Genomic DNA, 16,096 nt, shown 5'->3' with positions numbered 1-16,096 from the left:
GCTCTCTGCCCCCCCCTCTCTCTCTCTTGCTGTCTCTCTCTCTCGCTGTCTCTCTCTCTCTGTCTCTCTCTCTCTCTCTCTTTGTGTGTCTCTCTCTCTGTCTCTCTCGCTCTCTGCCCCCCCCCCCCCCTCTCTCTCTCTCTCTGTCTCTCTCTTGCTCTCTCTCTCTCTGTCCCTCTCTCTCTCTCTGTCTCTCTCTCTCTTTGTGTGTCTCTCTCTCTGTCTCTCTCGCTCTCTCTCTGTCTCTCTCTCTCTCTCTCTCTGTCTCTCTCTCTCTCTCTGTCTCTCTCTCTCTCTCTCTCTCTCTCTGTCTCTCTATCTCTCTTTGTCTGGGGACGTTATTAGAGCTTCCAGCTCAAAGCTCCTGCTAGGGAACCATCATCGAGTGTGAGGTGGAATCGAGGAAGGAAAATATTATATTAAATCTCATCCGTTCCGCTGACATTTAAGACCTGTAAACCATCACGAAACATTACACCATATATAACGCCAACATATGTCACGTTTGTTGTTTTTTTCAAAGTAGGATACAATAACATAGTCAACATGTCGTTTTAATGTACTTTTTTCTTGGTTTTATTTATATATATATATATATTAAAATGTTATTTATTTTGTTTTAAACTTTATACAACTTTTTAAATCTTAGTGTAATTATATCAGTATGTTTAAGTAAATTATTTATAATTTTGTAGTTTTTATTAAATTATTTATTTAATAAAATATATTTATAAATCTATTAAATTATTTAATTTAAAATGATTTAATAATTAAAAAATATTATTAGTTTCATTTATTTTACATTTGTTTTTTGTAATTATTTTTTCATTTACTTTAAATGTTTTTATTTGAATTTACTGTTATGTAAAAAATACCTTTTTAAAAAATGTAATTTGTTATTAATTTACTTTAAATGTTTTACCTTTTTTTTGTATAAATTTTGTTTTTATTTATGCCTTTTATATTGTACATTTTATTTAAAATATTTATTTATTTGACACCAATTGACTCACCATATTATCGTTCTCTACAGTTGTGGAAATAATCTTTTTTTTTTTTCTTTTTTTTTTTTTGAGCGTATAAAAACTGATTCTATGAACTTGCCTTCTTCTACACGTAGAAGTGAAATATCGCTCCGAATGCCGTTAATGAATCTAACGTTCCTCCTGATGGACGCCATCGTGACGCTGAAGCTTCAGCATCAAAGCAAGAAAACGGAGGGAAATGGAAATATTCATTAGCTAAGGCCGGCTAGCCCGCTCCATGCTCACTGGCTCCACCTTAATTGCGCTTGTACAGCCTGAAAATGGCTTTCTAGCTTCTCCTTTGGGCCGCCGGCAGCTGAAGAGCAGAGATCTGAAGGAGACGATGAATGGAGGGAGGAAACGTGTGTTGTATATGAGAGGGGAGGGAAAGATTTCTCACAGCAAATCTCTCTTCCCATCAGCCGCTAATGGCCACTGGTATTAGCGTTGGAAGCCGCCATGTTTCTCAGTCTCGGCTGATTTTCCCGCGTCAGGGTTTTCCCCTCTGATGTGTCGTTTGCAGTTTAATTCACCGGTTATTGGCTCTTTCATCAAAGTACAGTTCACTGAGTGCTTTAAATGTTGCCTTCGCGAGCTCGAGGAAATTAATAATATGTTGTGGGGTAACGGAGCGATAGCCGGAAGAAATGAAACGTCCACCACTTCCATCTTCAGAGACGCATGTGAGGATGCTTTGAGAAGTTCAGGATTATTAGTTTCAGGACACATGCAAGATTCAACATAAAGAGATTCAGAGTCTTGCGTTTTTATTAAATGTATGTGGAATTTTTACTATTTGATTTTTTTTTTTTGTAATGCACATTTACACCATAATACCCAACTCTTTATTTCGATTAAATGTAATTCATTTTAAAAGTAATTTTATTGACTTTTTTTAAAAATTATTTTTATATAATAATATATGAATTGATTAATAATAGTTATAAAAGTAATAAAAAAAAAAGTGTACTTTTTTTTTGTTTTATTTATTTATTTATTTATTTTTGCTCTATGGTTATTACCTGAAGTTTTATTTTAATAAGATTAAATATAAGCTAATTTCATCCATTTAGTTGATTTTTTTTTTGTATTGTTTTTATGACTAATTTCTTAATTAAATAGTAAAAGTAATAAAAAAAAGTTGTTTGTTCAGTTTTTGTTCATTCTTTTGTTCACATAATTATTTTTTTTGTTGCAAAATGGTGTATATTTTACAGTACAGCAACACCGCCGTAAGAACGTAATCTTCTCAGTTTAACATATTTTACTATTAAATAAATAGTGTAATAACAACATTAGGATTATACGTAATAATCAGCACAAATAACGTGAAAAATGGCAGATTGTGTGTGTTTCCTCGTACTGATTCAGACTCTCTTTCTCTGGTAGATCACTCAAGAAGAGGGCGAGTTCATGATCACGTTCCCGTACGGATATCACGCCGGATTCAACCACGGGTTCAACTGCGCCGAGTCCACCAACTTCGCCACTCTACGATGGATCGATTACGGCAAGATGGCCACGCAGGTGAGCGTGCTTGAGTATCACACCACAGACGTCGCTCTCACACTCCTGTCTTTATTTATCCTTCGTTTGTTTGTTCTTAAGCTCGTTAATTAGTTCTTCACAACCTTTAATTCGTTCTTTCGTTCTTGCTTCTTTCTTTTGTTTGTTCAGTAGTTCAGTCTTGTTTGCTGCTTTTTGTTTGTTCATTCAGTTTTTATTTTTCTTCATTCCATCTGCCACCTAGTGGTCAGGAGGCGATATGAAAAATGGCTCTTTTTGCTTCTGTATAGTTCGACCAAAAATAACAAGACTGGTCTCTTTAGATTCGGTGAGGCACAACTAGTCGAACAATTTGACCAAATCTACCATTTTGTGTGTTGGCCATTTTGAATTTTGTCGTAAAATGCTATATTTTACGAACGCATTAGCATATCATTACAAAACTTGGTATGTGTCTTCGACAGAATGCCCTGAAGGTACTCACAAGGTTTTGTGGCAGTGCCACGTTGTGGTTAAAATGAAATTTCAAAAATGCCAATTGCTTTTGATTAGTTTAGCCTATTATCATTAGACTGGTCTTGATAGATTCATTGGATCATGCCGAGAACATCTATACCAATTTTGCCATAGTTTGCTGAACTTCCTATCCGCCATCTTGATTCTTTTTCGAATTCGACTATGACTATGCTGGCAAATATGTATGGATTTCGTGCCAATAGACGAAACCGTTTTCGTTTACCGCATCAACGAATTTGATGGCATAATGCCAACCTGCATCTGAGGCTTTATCTCTGCTAGGCTTTGGCATATTGACACCAAACTTGGTGTGTGTAACTGTCACCTCACACTGACCACACCACATCAATTTGGTGTCAGCGCCACCTATTGGTCAAAAGTAATAAGCAATTATGTCATTGAAAGTGATTGTATTTATGGGTTTTCAACTTTTTTTGGCTTTCACATTCTTATTTCATATCTATATTATTCATCAGTTTTTTTTCACAATAACAAAACACTACTTTTTACCTACATTTTTATTTTAATTAAACATAATTATGCTAATTTCATTAATTTAATTGACTTTTTTATAATTTTTTAATTAACAACATAAATTAATTTGAATTTAGTTAATACCTGAATTTGTATTAATTAAACAATAAAAGTTATAAAAGTAATAAAATAAATGTAATTTTTTCAATTTTTGTTCATTCAATCGTTCTTATCATTTTTCTTTCTTTAATTCTTTTATTTTGTTCTTTAACATTAATGAAATATTAACATTAACATTTTGCATATATATATATATATATATATATTTAAAAAAAAATCTTTTTTTTTTTATTTACAACAAAATGCTGTACCTGACATTTTATTTCAATTATATTGGAGAGAGACGTTCCAGATCATCATTGCCTTGTCTGGCATGTAAAGATTGTTCCGCACGTTAAACGTTAACATCTGTGGATTTGCATGTTGTGTGGTGACTGAAGAGATCTGAAGAGCCGAGAGTGTGAGAACGAGAGGGTCAGAGACACACGCTCAACATCCGCTAATTAAACACGAACAGCAGCGTCTTCAGTGAGGATCTGCTCACGGTCCTCGTCATTAGCTCAGTTCTGATAGAGCGGCTCATTAGTCAGAGGTCGTTAAACCTGCACATTCATCTCAAAATGCGGATTTTTAGCATGTTGCAGAATATTTTATGTGTGAAAATGGTGGACTACAGCAATGATGCGTCTGGAGGGACATTTACAACAACACCGCTTTCAACTATAAACAGAAAACGTTTTATGCGTTTCATTTATGGCGTTTTAGGCCTGAAACCGCAAAGTTTGTAAATGGGTTCAGTTATCGTCTCAATGTAAACTACAAAAACGCGAATCTGTGAAAACGCTGATGTCATACGCATCTTATTATGAGCGCGTAGTTTCTTTACGTCGCCATCTACTGGCCTGGCAGGAGAATGCAGCGTTTTTAGTCGTTTTCGCAGATCTGTGTGAACAAGAATCGTTTTGACAGTGTTGTCGTGTGATCATTTCCGTTTTTAGTACTTTGTTGTCGTCTAATCATACCCTAAATATGATTAAACGCCCCATAAATATGATTTAATGAAATACCCCAGCCCTTTTGGTGATGTTCAGTATATATCACAATAATATTGAAGTATTTGATATAAAATAGCATAAAAGTGTGTTTTTTACTTTCAAAAGACATTATTGCATATTTTTCACTAAATGAACACACAGAAAAATGGTGTAAATATATGATTTATATTAAATTGTAGTTCATATGCACCGATATATCAACCCTTAGTCATAAATAGAGCATATTTACCACGTTTTAACATTTTTAACATTGTGGTGCCACAAACGAATCACTGAATCAGAGAAAGCTGAACTGATTCACAGACATGAGTGGAATTTACTGGCTTTATGGCTTTTTGTTTTTAAAAATTTAAATCAAATGCTATTAAAACATGCAAGTCAGACTGTAAAACGAGTCTAATGGCTGTGTTTAGCGCCTTACAATTGTGGTGATATTGCTTAATTTGACATCATTGTGAATGTAATGTGAATATTTCGCCCATCTCTTGTAGTCTGTGTGTGTTTGAGATCCCGAGAAGCCGCTGAACGAATGAAGATGCTAGTAATAACACACACCTGCATCACGTCCTCACGGCTCTCGTGAGAGCGAGTTATTATCGTGTTTCTCAGACGTGAGGCGCAGCATCATCGCTCTGCTCTCTTCAGGGCCGACTGATTGGTTCCTCCGTTGTCACTCCGTTTCCATTTATTCATTTAGCGGTGAGGAATAAAGCAATAAAAGACACTGATCTCAGAGACTCCAGTGTGGATATAATCATTTGGTCTTTTTGTTTTTCATTTTACACTGTAACATTTTATCTTCTATTTTCATTTCTTTGTTGTTTCATATTTTCATTGTTATAATCTGTAATGTGTTGGTTTAGTATACAAACACACACACACCCAAAAGTGCTATATATATATATATATACTGTATGTATGTATGTGTGTGTGCGCGCGTGTGTGTGTGTGTGTGTGTGTGTGTGTGTGTGCTATATATATATACAGTATGTATGTATGTATGTGTGTGTGCGTGTGTGTGCGTGTGTATATATATGTATACACACACACTAACAGATTCTATATAACTTTTTATTCTTTAACGAATCCTGAACAAATTCAGCTTTGCGTCACAGGAATAAATCACATCTTCAAAAATATTCAAATAGAAAACTGTTATTTGATTTATAAATATATAAATGTTGCCACTTTTTAAATGCATATGATTATTTTTTTTATTTTTTTTATTTTTTTTTATCTGTTCCCTAATTTTTCAATCTTACAATCTAAAATAATCACAATGCATGCCATTTTTATGATTTTCGATATTTTTTTAGTTGTATATATACACAGTACAGGCCAAAAGTTTGGGAACATTACTATCTTTAATGTTTTTGAAAAGTTTCTTCTGCTCATCAAGCCTGCACTCATAAAAGTTGAAACTTTTGATCCCTCATTTCTTCTGCTCGTCAAGCCTTATATGTATATATTATTACAATTACAATTTAATTATTATTATTATTACTATTACAATTTAAATTTACAATTGGTTTTCAATTTATTATACTTTAAATTATCATTTATTTCTGTGATGCAAAGCTGATTTATATATATATATATATATTTGATCAAAAATATTGAAAAAAATGTAATATTGTGATATATTATTACAATTTAAATTTACAATTGGTTTTCAATTTATTATACTTCAAATTATCATTTATTTCTGTGATGCAAAGCTGAATTTTCAGGATCATTATTTATTATGAGTGTTGGAAACAGTTCTAGTTTTTAATTACATTAAAAATAGTAATGTTTCCAAACGTTTGGCCTGTACTGTGTGTGTATATATATATATTTATGGTGGTGGTGGCGCAATGGATAAGACACATGCCTTTGGTGTGAGAGACCCGGGTTCGAATCCACTGTGAGACACCAATGTGTCCCTGAGCAAGACACTTAACCCCTAGTTGCTCCAGAGGCGTGCGACCTCTGACATATATAGCAATTGTAAGTCGCTTTGAATAAAAGCGTCAGCTAAATGAATAAATGTAAATGTAAATGTAAAATGTAAATATATTTAGGTCATTAAATTACCTTTTTTAGGTAATTTGCATATTAGAATAATGTTATATATTTAATTATTATAATCGAAGTATTTCACTACAATTTTACTTTAAATCTACTCTGCAACTTTTCAACTGTATTTCTTTTTTTATTTAATTTGTGTATTATTAGCAGGATTGTACAAACTTTTTGATCCCCAAAATTTTGTAGCTGACAGGCTTTTTTTTTTTTGTTTGTTTTTTTTGTAATTTTAGGTAATTTGCATATGGATGATAATTTATTTTATTTTAATTTTTTTTCTTTATAGAAATATTCCACTACCAAGTGGAATATTTATATATATAGGCTATAAAAAAAATAATAATAAAAAAAAATGTGTTTAGGCTGTGCTTCTGTTACACTGCTGATGTTGGTCTCATCAGTACTTCAGTGTTAGTGGCTTGTTCTCCGCAGTTTTCCAGGTGGACTCGGATCCTTCCAGTCGAGCTGCGATTGCATTTCTGAGTATAATATGCCAGACCCTGGAGTTCTGCTGCGAGTCGTTGACATTTGCGAGTGAAGAATAGCGCTTGTTGCCGTTATTACACACACACACACACACACACACACACACACACAGTTAGAGTTAGCCAGTCTTCCCTTCAGCTGCAGAATGTTTCTGGTAATTGAACAGCAGCTCGAGCGAGCACTGGAAATAAGGGCCAGATGTAATACACCCGACTCCAGCTCTCAGGAAAATGACTTTTCTTCTCATCCGTCTCTCTCTCTCTCTCTCTCTCTCTCTCTCTCTCTCTCTGCGACTCGCGGTGTTGATTGAGAGATGTTGCGTTTTTCACTTCAGCACAAACTCTGCGATTAAAAGCTTGTTTCTTCCCCGTCGCAGTCGTCAGCACTGATGATTTAATAATCTCGCGTCTGCACACCTGGATGATGAAGACGTGTTTCATCTAATCATCTCTCTGACACGAGGCTGTTAGTCTGACTCTGCAGCTGAACTCAACCGGTTCATCTTTTTCAACCGCAATGTTTTCTAGTTTTTAAGGGCTTTTTTAGGTCATTTGCATATTAGAATATTGTATTATATATTTAATTATTATTATCGTATTTCACTACAATTTTACTTTAAATCTACTCTGCAACTTTTCAACTGTATTTTTATTTTATTTTGTTTGTCTATTTTTAACAGGATTGTACAAACTTTTTGATCCCCAATATTTTGTAGCTGACAGGCTTTTTTTTTTTTTTTTTAGGTAATTTGAGGTAATTTGCATATGTATTAGAATAAAAAAATATATATATATTTTTATTTTATAGAAATATTCCACTACCAAGTTAAATTAAAATGTTATGTATTGTAATTCACATTATTTTTTTAGTAATTTAATTATATTATTATATTTCAATACATTTATTTATTTATATTACTTTGTTATTAATTTATTTTATTATATTAATTAGTATTATTTATTTATTTGTTTTTCGCCTCCAGTTTTGAAGCTTTGTTAAATGTATTGTTTACATCATCAGAACTATTTATTTATTAGCGGCGTAAAATATCCTTTGTTGTGCCGTTTAGCCCCGCCCACATTGGAATCTCATTGGTCCAAAGTGTCACTCCAGATAGCTGTGAACTAACCTATTCTGATTGGCTGAGATTGTGTCACATCACATCCCATCAGGACTGTCTGTTTTACATAACCTGTTGATATTGTTTATTTAGAGTCGTTGTTGTTCTTCCGCAGTGCACGTGCCGTAAGGACATGGTGAAGATCTCCATGGACGTGTTTGTGCGCTGTCTGCAGCCCGATCGCTACGATCAGTGGAAACAGGGGAAGGACGTCACGGTCCTGGACCACCAGAAACCCACGATCCTCACCAGCCCTGAGCTGGAGCACTGGAGGAAAAACAGAGTCACGTACCGAGAGAAGCTCCTGCGCAGGTGCCAAATACTTTTACCAAACAAACCTGCACTTTTTACGAGTCAAATTGACCGTTCGCAAAGACCCGCCCCTTTAGTTACTGTTGCTATGTCCGACAAGCCACGCCTCTCTCACGCCACACCATGGTCTCACGACACGACACGCAGTGAAATATACATCGCGGAGCGGAGAGACACTGACAACGCGCTGAGACAGGATTGACCAGGTTAATTTTAGTATGAAACAAAGTCTCAACTTTCAAATTTGGTCATTTTTTTAAAAGAAATTTAAACAATAAAGACCGTTTTGTGGCTCTTTAATGTGTCTGACAGATCGCTCAGTTAAAGCTGCTCGTGAACCCATCATCTCTTCCTTCTAGTTCATTTATAGCATCAAATAAACATGAATGAACATAAGAAGGAGTGTTGTTTTAACCGCGGAAAGACGTCAGTACACTCCGTTTTTCAAGTTCAAATTCTCCAACGTTAATCTACTAACTCCTGTCGGACAAAAATGGCGGATGGCGGATTATGATTGGTCAGATCGCCTGTCAATCAAAGTCCATGCGAAGGGTCAATTGCGCAATAGCATTTAAAAGTAGTATTTAAAAAAAAAAAATGTTGTTAGTTCTGGGCAACGATTAATCGCATCCAAAATAAAAGTTTGTGTTTTCATAATATATTTTGTGTGTACTGTGTATACTTATTTTGTATAAATACACAAACATGCATGTATATATTTAAGAAAAATTTGTTATTTATATATACAATTATTATAAATATATATACAGTATATGCATGCAAATATTTCTTAAATATATACATGCATGTTTGTGTATTTATATATGCAAATACATAAAGTATATACAGGACAAACACATACTATGTAAACACACTTTTATTTTGGATGCGATTAATTGCGTTGCACAGCACTAGTTCTTGTATATTTTTTATTTGTATGATTTTGGTTTTAGTTAACCATAATAACTCTGATACTAACTATAATAAAACTATCTATAACATAACTACTAGCCTTTGGTTCAAACTGAAAGTTGTTTATCGGTTTGCATTGTTTGCTGTAGATCTCAGGCAAAGGTGAAGCAGTTCCGGCGCCTGAAGCTGGAGGAGGTGAAGGTGCTGGCGGAGGAGGGGGTGGAGCTGGACATGAGCGAGTACATGCGGAAGGTGGAGGAGCGCGAGGAGCAGCGGCGGCAGCAGCGGGACGAGCGCATGGCGAAGGAGGCGATGCTCACGCTGGAGGCGCTGGAGAGGGAAGAGCAGGAGCAGGCCGAGGCCGAGGCCGAAGCGGCGCTCCGGGGAGCAGGTGACACAAACCAACCTTTACATGTTTCATTGAAACGCTCTTCAAAGTTTAAAGGGATTTATTCACCCTCAAGTCTTCCTAGGTCTATATGACATTCTTCTTTCAGACGAATACAATTGGAGTTGTGTTAAAAAATGTCCTGGCTCTTCCAAGCTTTATAATGAGTGTGAATGGCTGTTTCGGTTTTGAAATCCATAAAAGTGCATCTGTCATCTTTTATGATGGACAGATGTACTTTTATGATGGATAGATGCACTTTTATGATGGACAGATGCACTTTTATGATGGATAGATGCACTTTTATGATGGACAGATGCTCTTTTATGATGGACAGATGCTCTTTTATGATGGATAGATGCACTTTTATGATGGACAGATGTACTTTTATGATGGATAGATGCACTTTTATGATGGACAGATGCACTTTTATGATGGATAGATGCACTTTTATGATGGATAGATGCTCTTTTATGATGGATAGATGCACTTTTATCATGGATAGATGCACTTTTATCATGGATAGATGCACTTTTATGATGGAGAGATGCTCTTTTATGATGGACAGATGTACTTTTATGATGGATAGATGCACTTTTATGATGGACAGATGTACTTTTATGATGGATAGATGCACTTTTATGATGGATAGATGCTCTTTTATGATGGACAGATGTACTTTTATGATGGATAGATGCTCTTTTATGATGGACAGATGCTCTTTTATGATGGACAGATGCTCTTTTATGATGGACAGATGCTCTTTTATGATGGATAGATGCACTTTTATCATGGATAGATGCACTTTTATGATGGACAGATGCACTTTTATGATGGACAGATGCACTTTTATCATGGATAGATGCACTTTTATCATGGATAGATGCACTTTTATGATGGATAGATGCACTTTTATGATGATAGATGCACTTTTATGATGATAGATGCACTTTTATGATGGAGAGATGCACTTTTATGATGGACAGATGTACTTTTATGATGGATAGATGCACTTTTATGATGGACAGATGTACTTTTATGATGGATAGATGCTCTTTTATGATGGATAGATGCACTTTTATGATGATAGATGCTCTTTTATGATGGATAGATGTACTTTTATGATGGATAGATGTACTTTTATGATGGACAGATGTACTTTTATGATGGAGAGATTTGATATTTTGATATAACTCCAATTGTGTTCGTCTGAAAGAAGAATGTCATATACATTCTTATACACGTGAGAAATCATGTGCTAATTAAAATTTTTGGGTGAACTATCCCTTTAAATCCCACGCAGCAGAAGAATATTAATGCAAAAAGATGCATTTGCATCTTAATGTGAGTGATTTCAACCTTTTTTCGTGAAATCAATCCCTTAAAAACCGCCTTGAGTTTGATGAAAGCCCCTGATGCATTTTGAAAGGAAAGAACGGCAGTTTCTGAAAGTAAAACATCTTTTGTACAGCCTGATTTTGCTCAAATCTTACAATAACATCATAAATACAAAGTGAAACCTATAATTATTAGATCATCCGCATTTTTCACGTCGATTTTCAGCTGATGAATGACAAAATGGGCAGAGAAATACCATTGAATCGACTTCATTCATTCATCTTTGTTGTCGTTCACCAGGTGAAGATATAAAAACAGAGTCGCAGGATCCTCCGCCGGAAAATGGAGAGAAGAAGAAGAGGAAAAAGAAGAAGCCGAAGCATCCCGATGAGATCTCCTTCCAGCAGGCGTTTGAGCAGTTCGCTTCGGTGAACGAAATGCAAACCCAGAGTAACGGAGCCGACCCTCTGTCCGGCCTGCAGGTGAGCCAGTGTCTCTGATCCGCAAGGGTTTTCTCTACAGATGCACCGATACCAACATTCTGGCCGATACCGATAATCCTTTATATTTGAAAGCCGATAACCGATATATTGGCCGATAAATCTAAATCCAAGTTTTTATATGATTTTTGAGAGCCTGATTACAAAAACAAAAGTCTCACCAATAAAGCCATGTCCCAAACACACAATTATAACGATGTTCTCATTATAATTTAATTCCGCCTATGACAGACTTGCGCTACAAATGTTACATTGAACTGTATTTTCCTTTCAAAGTGATTCCTATCATATTTCAAGCAAAACCATCATGTTGAACAGTGCACATCTAAAGTGTCTCAGCTGAAGGAAATAATACATTATTTATCAGCATTAAGATATCGGCCAAATTTTCTTAACGGCCGATAACATTAAATATGAACACATATCGGCCGATACCGATATGGTGGCCGATATATCATGCATCCCTGGTTTTTACAGCCTTTAATTCTGGTCTACAGACTTTAAACATTGAGGTAAATGATTGTCAAATGTATATTTTGTATTGTTCTCAGCCGAGTCCCTTCACGAAGCTGAAGAAGAAGGTTGAGGTGAAGAAGAGCAGAAGGCATCCGCTCAGCAAGCCGCCCATGCGTTCGCCTCACTCCATAGTCAAACAAGAAAACTCCAGCGATGAGGGTGGGTACTGCTTTCATGACATCATCAGTGCACGGCCAAGAAGCGCAATATACTCTCAGTATGAAAAATTTAATATTAATATTTCGGTGCTCATTCATGAAACAAGCAGATTTCTGTTTGTAAAAAACGTTTTATGTGTCACATTAAATTCAGCATTTTACGAAAGAATATATTTATGATAGATTTCGGAATGACGTCCTTAAAATAATGCACATAAATTGATGAGGTCATTCTTGCATACACTTTTAAAAAATGACAATATAATATACAAATAATATACAAACAGTCTTAAGTGTTCTAAAGGTTGTTCGTACAACCATTCTTGCGTAAACTGTTACGAAAGATTTAACCGAATTCGTTTTGCTCATTTTTTTTTAGGTGACGGTCGTAAAAATTTTATAATTGTATTTTGTATATTAAATGTATATTTTAAAATCTATATTTTATAATTGTTCGTAAAACCATTTTTTATCTTAATTGTCACATTTAGTTCAAGATTTTACATAAAAATATATTTACGAAAGATTTTCATGAATTTCGCAATGATGTGCTTAAAATGACCTACGTACATTTTTTTTACTCATTCTTGCATGTACGTTTCAAAAATCATGTTCGAAATATAGATCATATTTGTTCGTACAAAACGTTAAGTTATTTTTCAGATTCAATTCAACATTTTACGTAAGAATATATTTACGAAAGTTTTTCATGAACTTGTTTTGCTCGTTTTATCAAGTTTGGAATTTACGTCCTTAAAATAGAACGACATACGTACATTTATGAGGTCATTCTTGTATGCACGTTTCAAAAATGACATTCGAAATAACGTACAAAAAGTCTAATGATGTTCTTAAAGTTGTTCGCACAACCATTCTTCGCAAACAGTTACGAAAGATTTACGCGAATTTGTTTTGCTCCTCTTTTATAAATGGCGGTCGTAAATTCGAATTATATTTCTAAATTGTTTGTAAAATAATTTTTATCTTAATTGTCACGTTCAGTTCAACATTTTATGTAAAAATATATTTACGAAAGAGTTTCATTAAATTGTTTTGCACGTTTCCCAGATGTACGAAAATGTATGAAGCCATTCTTGTATGAACGTTTCAAAAATGACATTCGAAATAACATAAAAAAAAATCTAATGTTCTTAACGTTGTTCGTACAAACATTCTTGCGTAAAATGTTAAATTAATGCAGTAAATTATGAAGTAATATCTTTTACGAAAGATTTATCCAAATTGCGCCTCTTTTATAGATAGCGTTAGCAATGGCGTTCATAAAAACGCATTATAGTTTTAAAATGTTCGTAAAGCTGTTCTTAAATAACTTTTTTTCTTTTTCTTGTGTCTTTTAAATACAGTTGATAATTAAAGCTACAAGCAGCATTTATCGGGATTCAAGCATTTAAGGCCTTTAAGCACATAAGCATTTAAGACATTAAGTTTTATTTAGAAAGCTTTTAACCACTGAAATAATAGATGAAAAAGTCCATTTACAGCCAATACAGGCAATTTACCATAGGTAATATATGGTTTGCAAAGCTTTGTGCCAGTTATAGCGCCACCTATGGTCCGATCTACATGAAACTCTGCATGCTTCTTCACCATGTTCGGACACATATGATCATCAATTTTTGTGAAGTTCTGAGTTTTCCTTTGGGATTTATAGGCTTTTGAGTGTATTTTGCCACGCCCCTTTTCTAAATGACCCTGTTACAGCCACCCAAATGCAAAAGTTCAACTTTTTTTCGATTAATTATTGATCTAGAGAGTCCAGATAATTGTCCTGGACTGGTTTCGTTCTGATCGGGCGAAAAACCAGGGACTAGTTCGCAAAAGTAGGTTTTGGACAAAATTCGACATAGCAGAAAATTGTCCCTGCCTACATCGAAATTGGAGATACATATTTTGTCCGACTCGAGCCAGGGAACACAGTGGTGTAAGGCACTTGAGTGTCTTAGACACAAACGGTCTAAGAGTTATGAGCGATTTTGTACTTTTGGTTGCTGTAGCGCCACCTATGGGCCAATCCGGGTCATACTCTGATAGGTTCTCCCCAAATTGAGGCCCACCATCTGGCCAGGTTTCACGTCTCTAGGCCTTACGGTTTGTCCTGCACGATCAGTTTTACAGATCCTTACAATTACAATAGCACTCCATGCTTGAACCCCTAATAATGTCTGTGAAAGCTAATGATGTTCGTAAAAGCATTCATAAATTGTTGAATTGCAGAAATCTGCACTAGAATAGTTTTATGAAGAATTTACCTTGATTTGTTGTGCTAGTTTCATAAATGACATTCGTAAAAAATTCAATCTTGGTCAAATTGTTTGGATGCCTGTTCTTATATAAGTACCGTAACTGTTGCGCTTGTTTCTCTGTAGATAAACGTTTTGTTTTGGTAATACGAGAAATATTGTCATCCTAGATAAACGTCTGACGGTGAATTTTTCACTGAGGAGAAAGTTGTTAAAAGTTAGATTAGTTTTTCCAATATGAATGTTTCTAGAACACGTTTCATTTCAGAGTGTTCTGGTTTGGTGGAGAGTTTGTTTGTTTGCTGTGAAAGCGTGTTCTTGCGAGCACAAAGAGCAAAAGCAATAAAGAATGAAAGAAAGCCGCCACAAACAACAAGCGCTTCATAAAGTGGAGCGGCTGAAAGACGGTTATTGATTTGTCTGTGTGTGTGTTATGAAGAGAGCGACAGCTGTAAACCGCCACCGCCTGCTGTCACTGTAGGGGGCAAAATACAGGACAGAGGGGCATCACACACACACACACACACACACACACACACACACACACACACACACACACACACACTTCCACAGACACACACACACACTTCCACAGACACACACCTCCACTAACAAACACCTCCACACACACACACATCTCCACAAACACACACATCTCCACTAACACACACCCCTCCACTAACACACACACATCTCCACAAACACACACATCTCCACAAACACACACACACACACATCTCATGGATAGATGCACTTTTATGGACTTCAAAACAGAAACAGCCTGTCCCACCCGCAAATTTCGCCTATGTATCTGTGTTATTTCTGTGCGACTCTTCTGAAGCGTTTCATTTGCAGTGTATCTCACGCGTGTGTGTGTGTGTGTGTGGTCTCCCTGTGCTCCTGTAGAGCTGTACTCAGGACTTCCAGCAAGCGGAGGCTCGGTACCGGAGAACAAGAAGGATCTGTGGCAGAACCTGTTGCAGAACTGCTTGCCGAACTTCCTCGCGGAGAAGCAGTTCAACACAGCGATGGCGACCCTCGAGCCTCACTGCGCCGTGTGCACGCTGTTCTGCCCCTACACACAGGTGATGAGCGCTTCACTGTCAACCAATCACAACACCCTGCTCCCGCCAGCCAATCACAGCACAGGAACTAAACCCAGCGTTACTGACAGACTGAGAAGAGAGGAGCTGCAACTGTCAAATATGAGAAATGAATCATGTTTGTTTGAGCATTCAAGCATGAAAACATATTTAATACAGTCAAAGCAAAAATTATTCAGACACCAGATGTAATGTTTGATATTTTTTTACTAAAGCAGGATAAAGCTCATTTATGTACGTGAGGAGAGCAAAATAAAGTAAACTGTGACATATTATACCCAAATATTCTTCATACAGTG

General features: G+C 35.7%; 1 protein-coding gene across 1 annotated transcript in view; it reads left to right on the top strand.

Annotated features, from left to right (window-relative positions):
* The first annotated feature begins 2,339 nt into the window (after positions 1 to 2,339).
* The window catches only part of kdm4b (lysine (K)-specific demethylase 4B), a 39,451-nt gene continuing 25,694 nt past the window's right edge, over positions 2,340 to 16,096 (top strand). Inside the window, exons 1-6 of the mRNA XM_082139021.1 lie at positions 2,340 to 2,552; positions 8,425 to 8,621; positions 9,683 to 9,924; positions 11,560 to 11,741; positions 12,311 to 12,434; positions 15,601 to 15,779. Coding sequence (XP_081995147.1) covers positions 2,439 to 2,552; positions 8,425 to 8,621; positions 9,683 to 9,924; positions 11,560 to 11,741; positions 12,311 to 12,434; positions 15,601 to 15,779 — 1,038 coding nt within the window. The 5' untranslated portion in view covers positions 2,340 to 2,438. The remainder of the gene's footprint in view (positions 2,553 to 8,424; positions 8,622 to 9,682; positions 9,925 to 11,559; positions 11,742 to 12,310; positions 12,435 to 15,600; positions 15,780 to 16,096) is intronic.

The sequence above is a fragment of the Leuciscus leuciscus genome, assembly GCF_965113295.1.
Source record: "Leuciscus leuciscus genome assembly, chromosome: 15".
NCBI classification, from domain to species: Eukaryota; Metazoa; Chordata; class Actinopteri; order Cypriniformes; family Leuciscidae; genus Leuciscus; species Leuciscus leuciscus.
The sequence above is the reverse complement of the archived record's forward strand: the minus strand, read 5'-3'. Positions and strand labels throughout refer to the sequence as shown.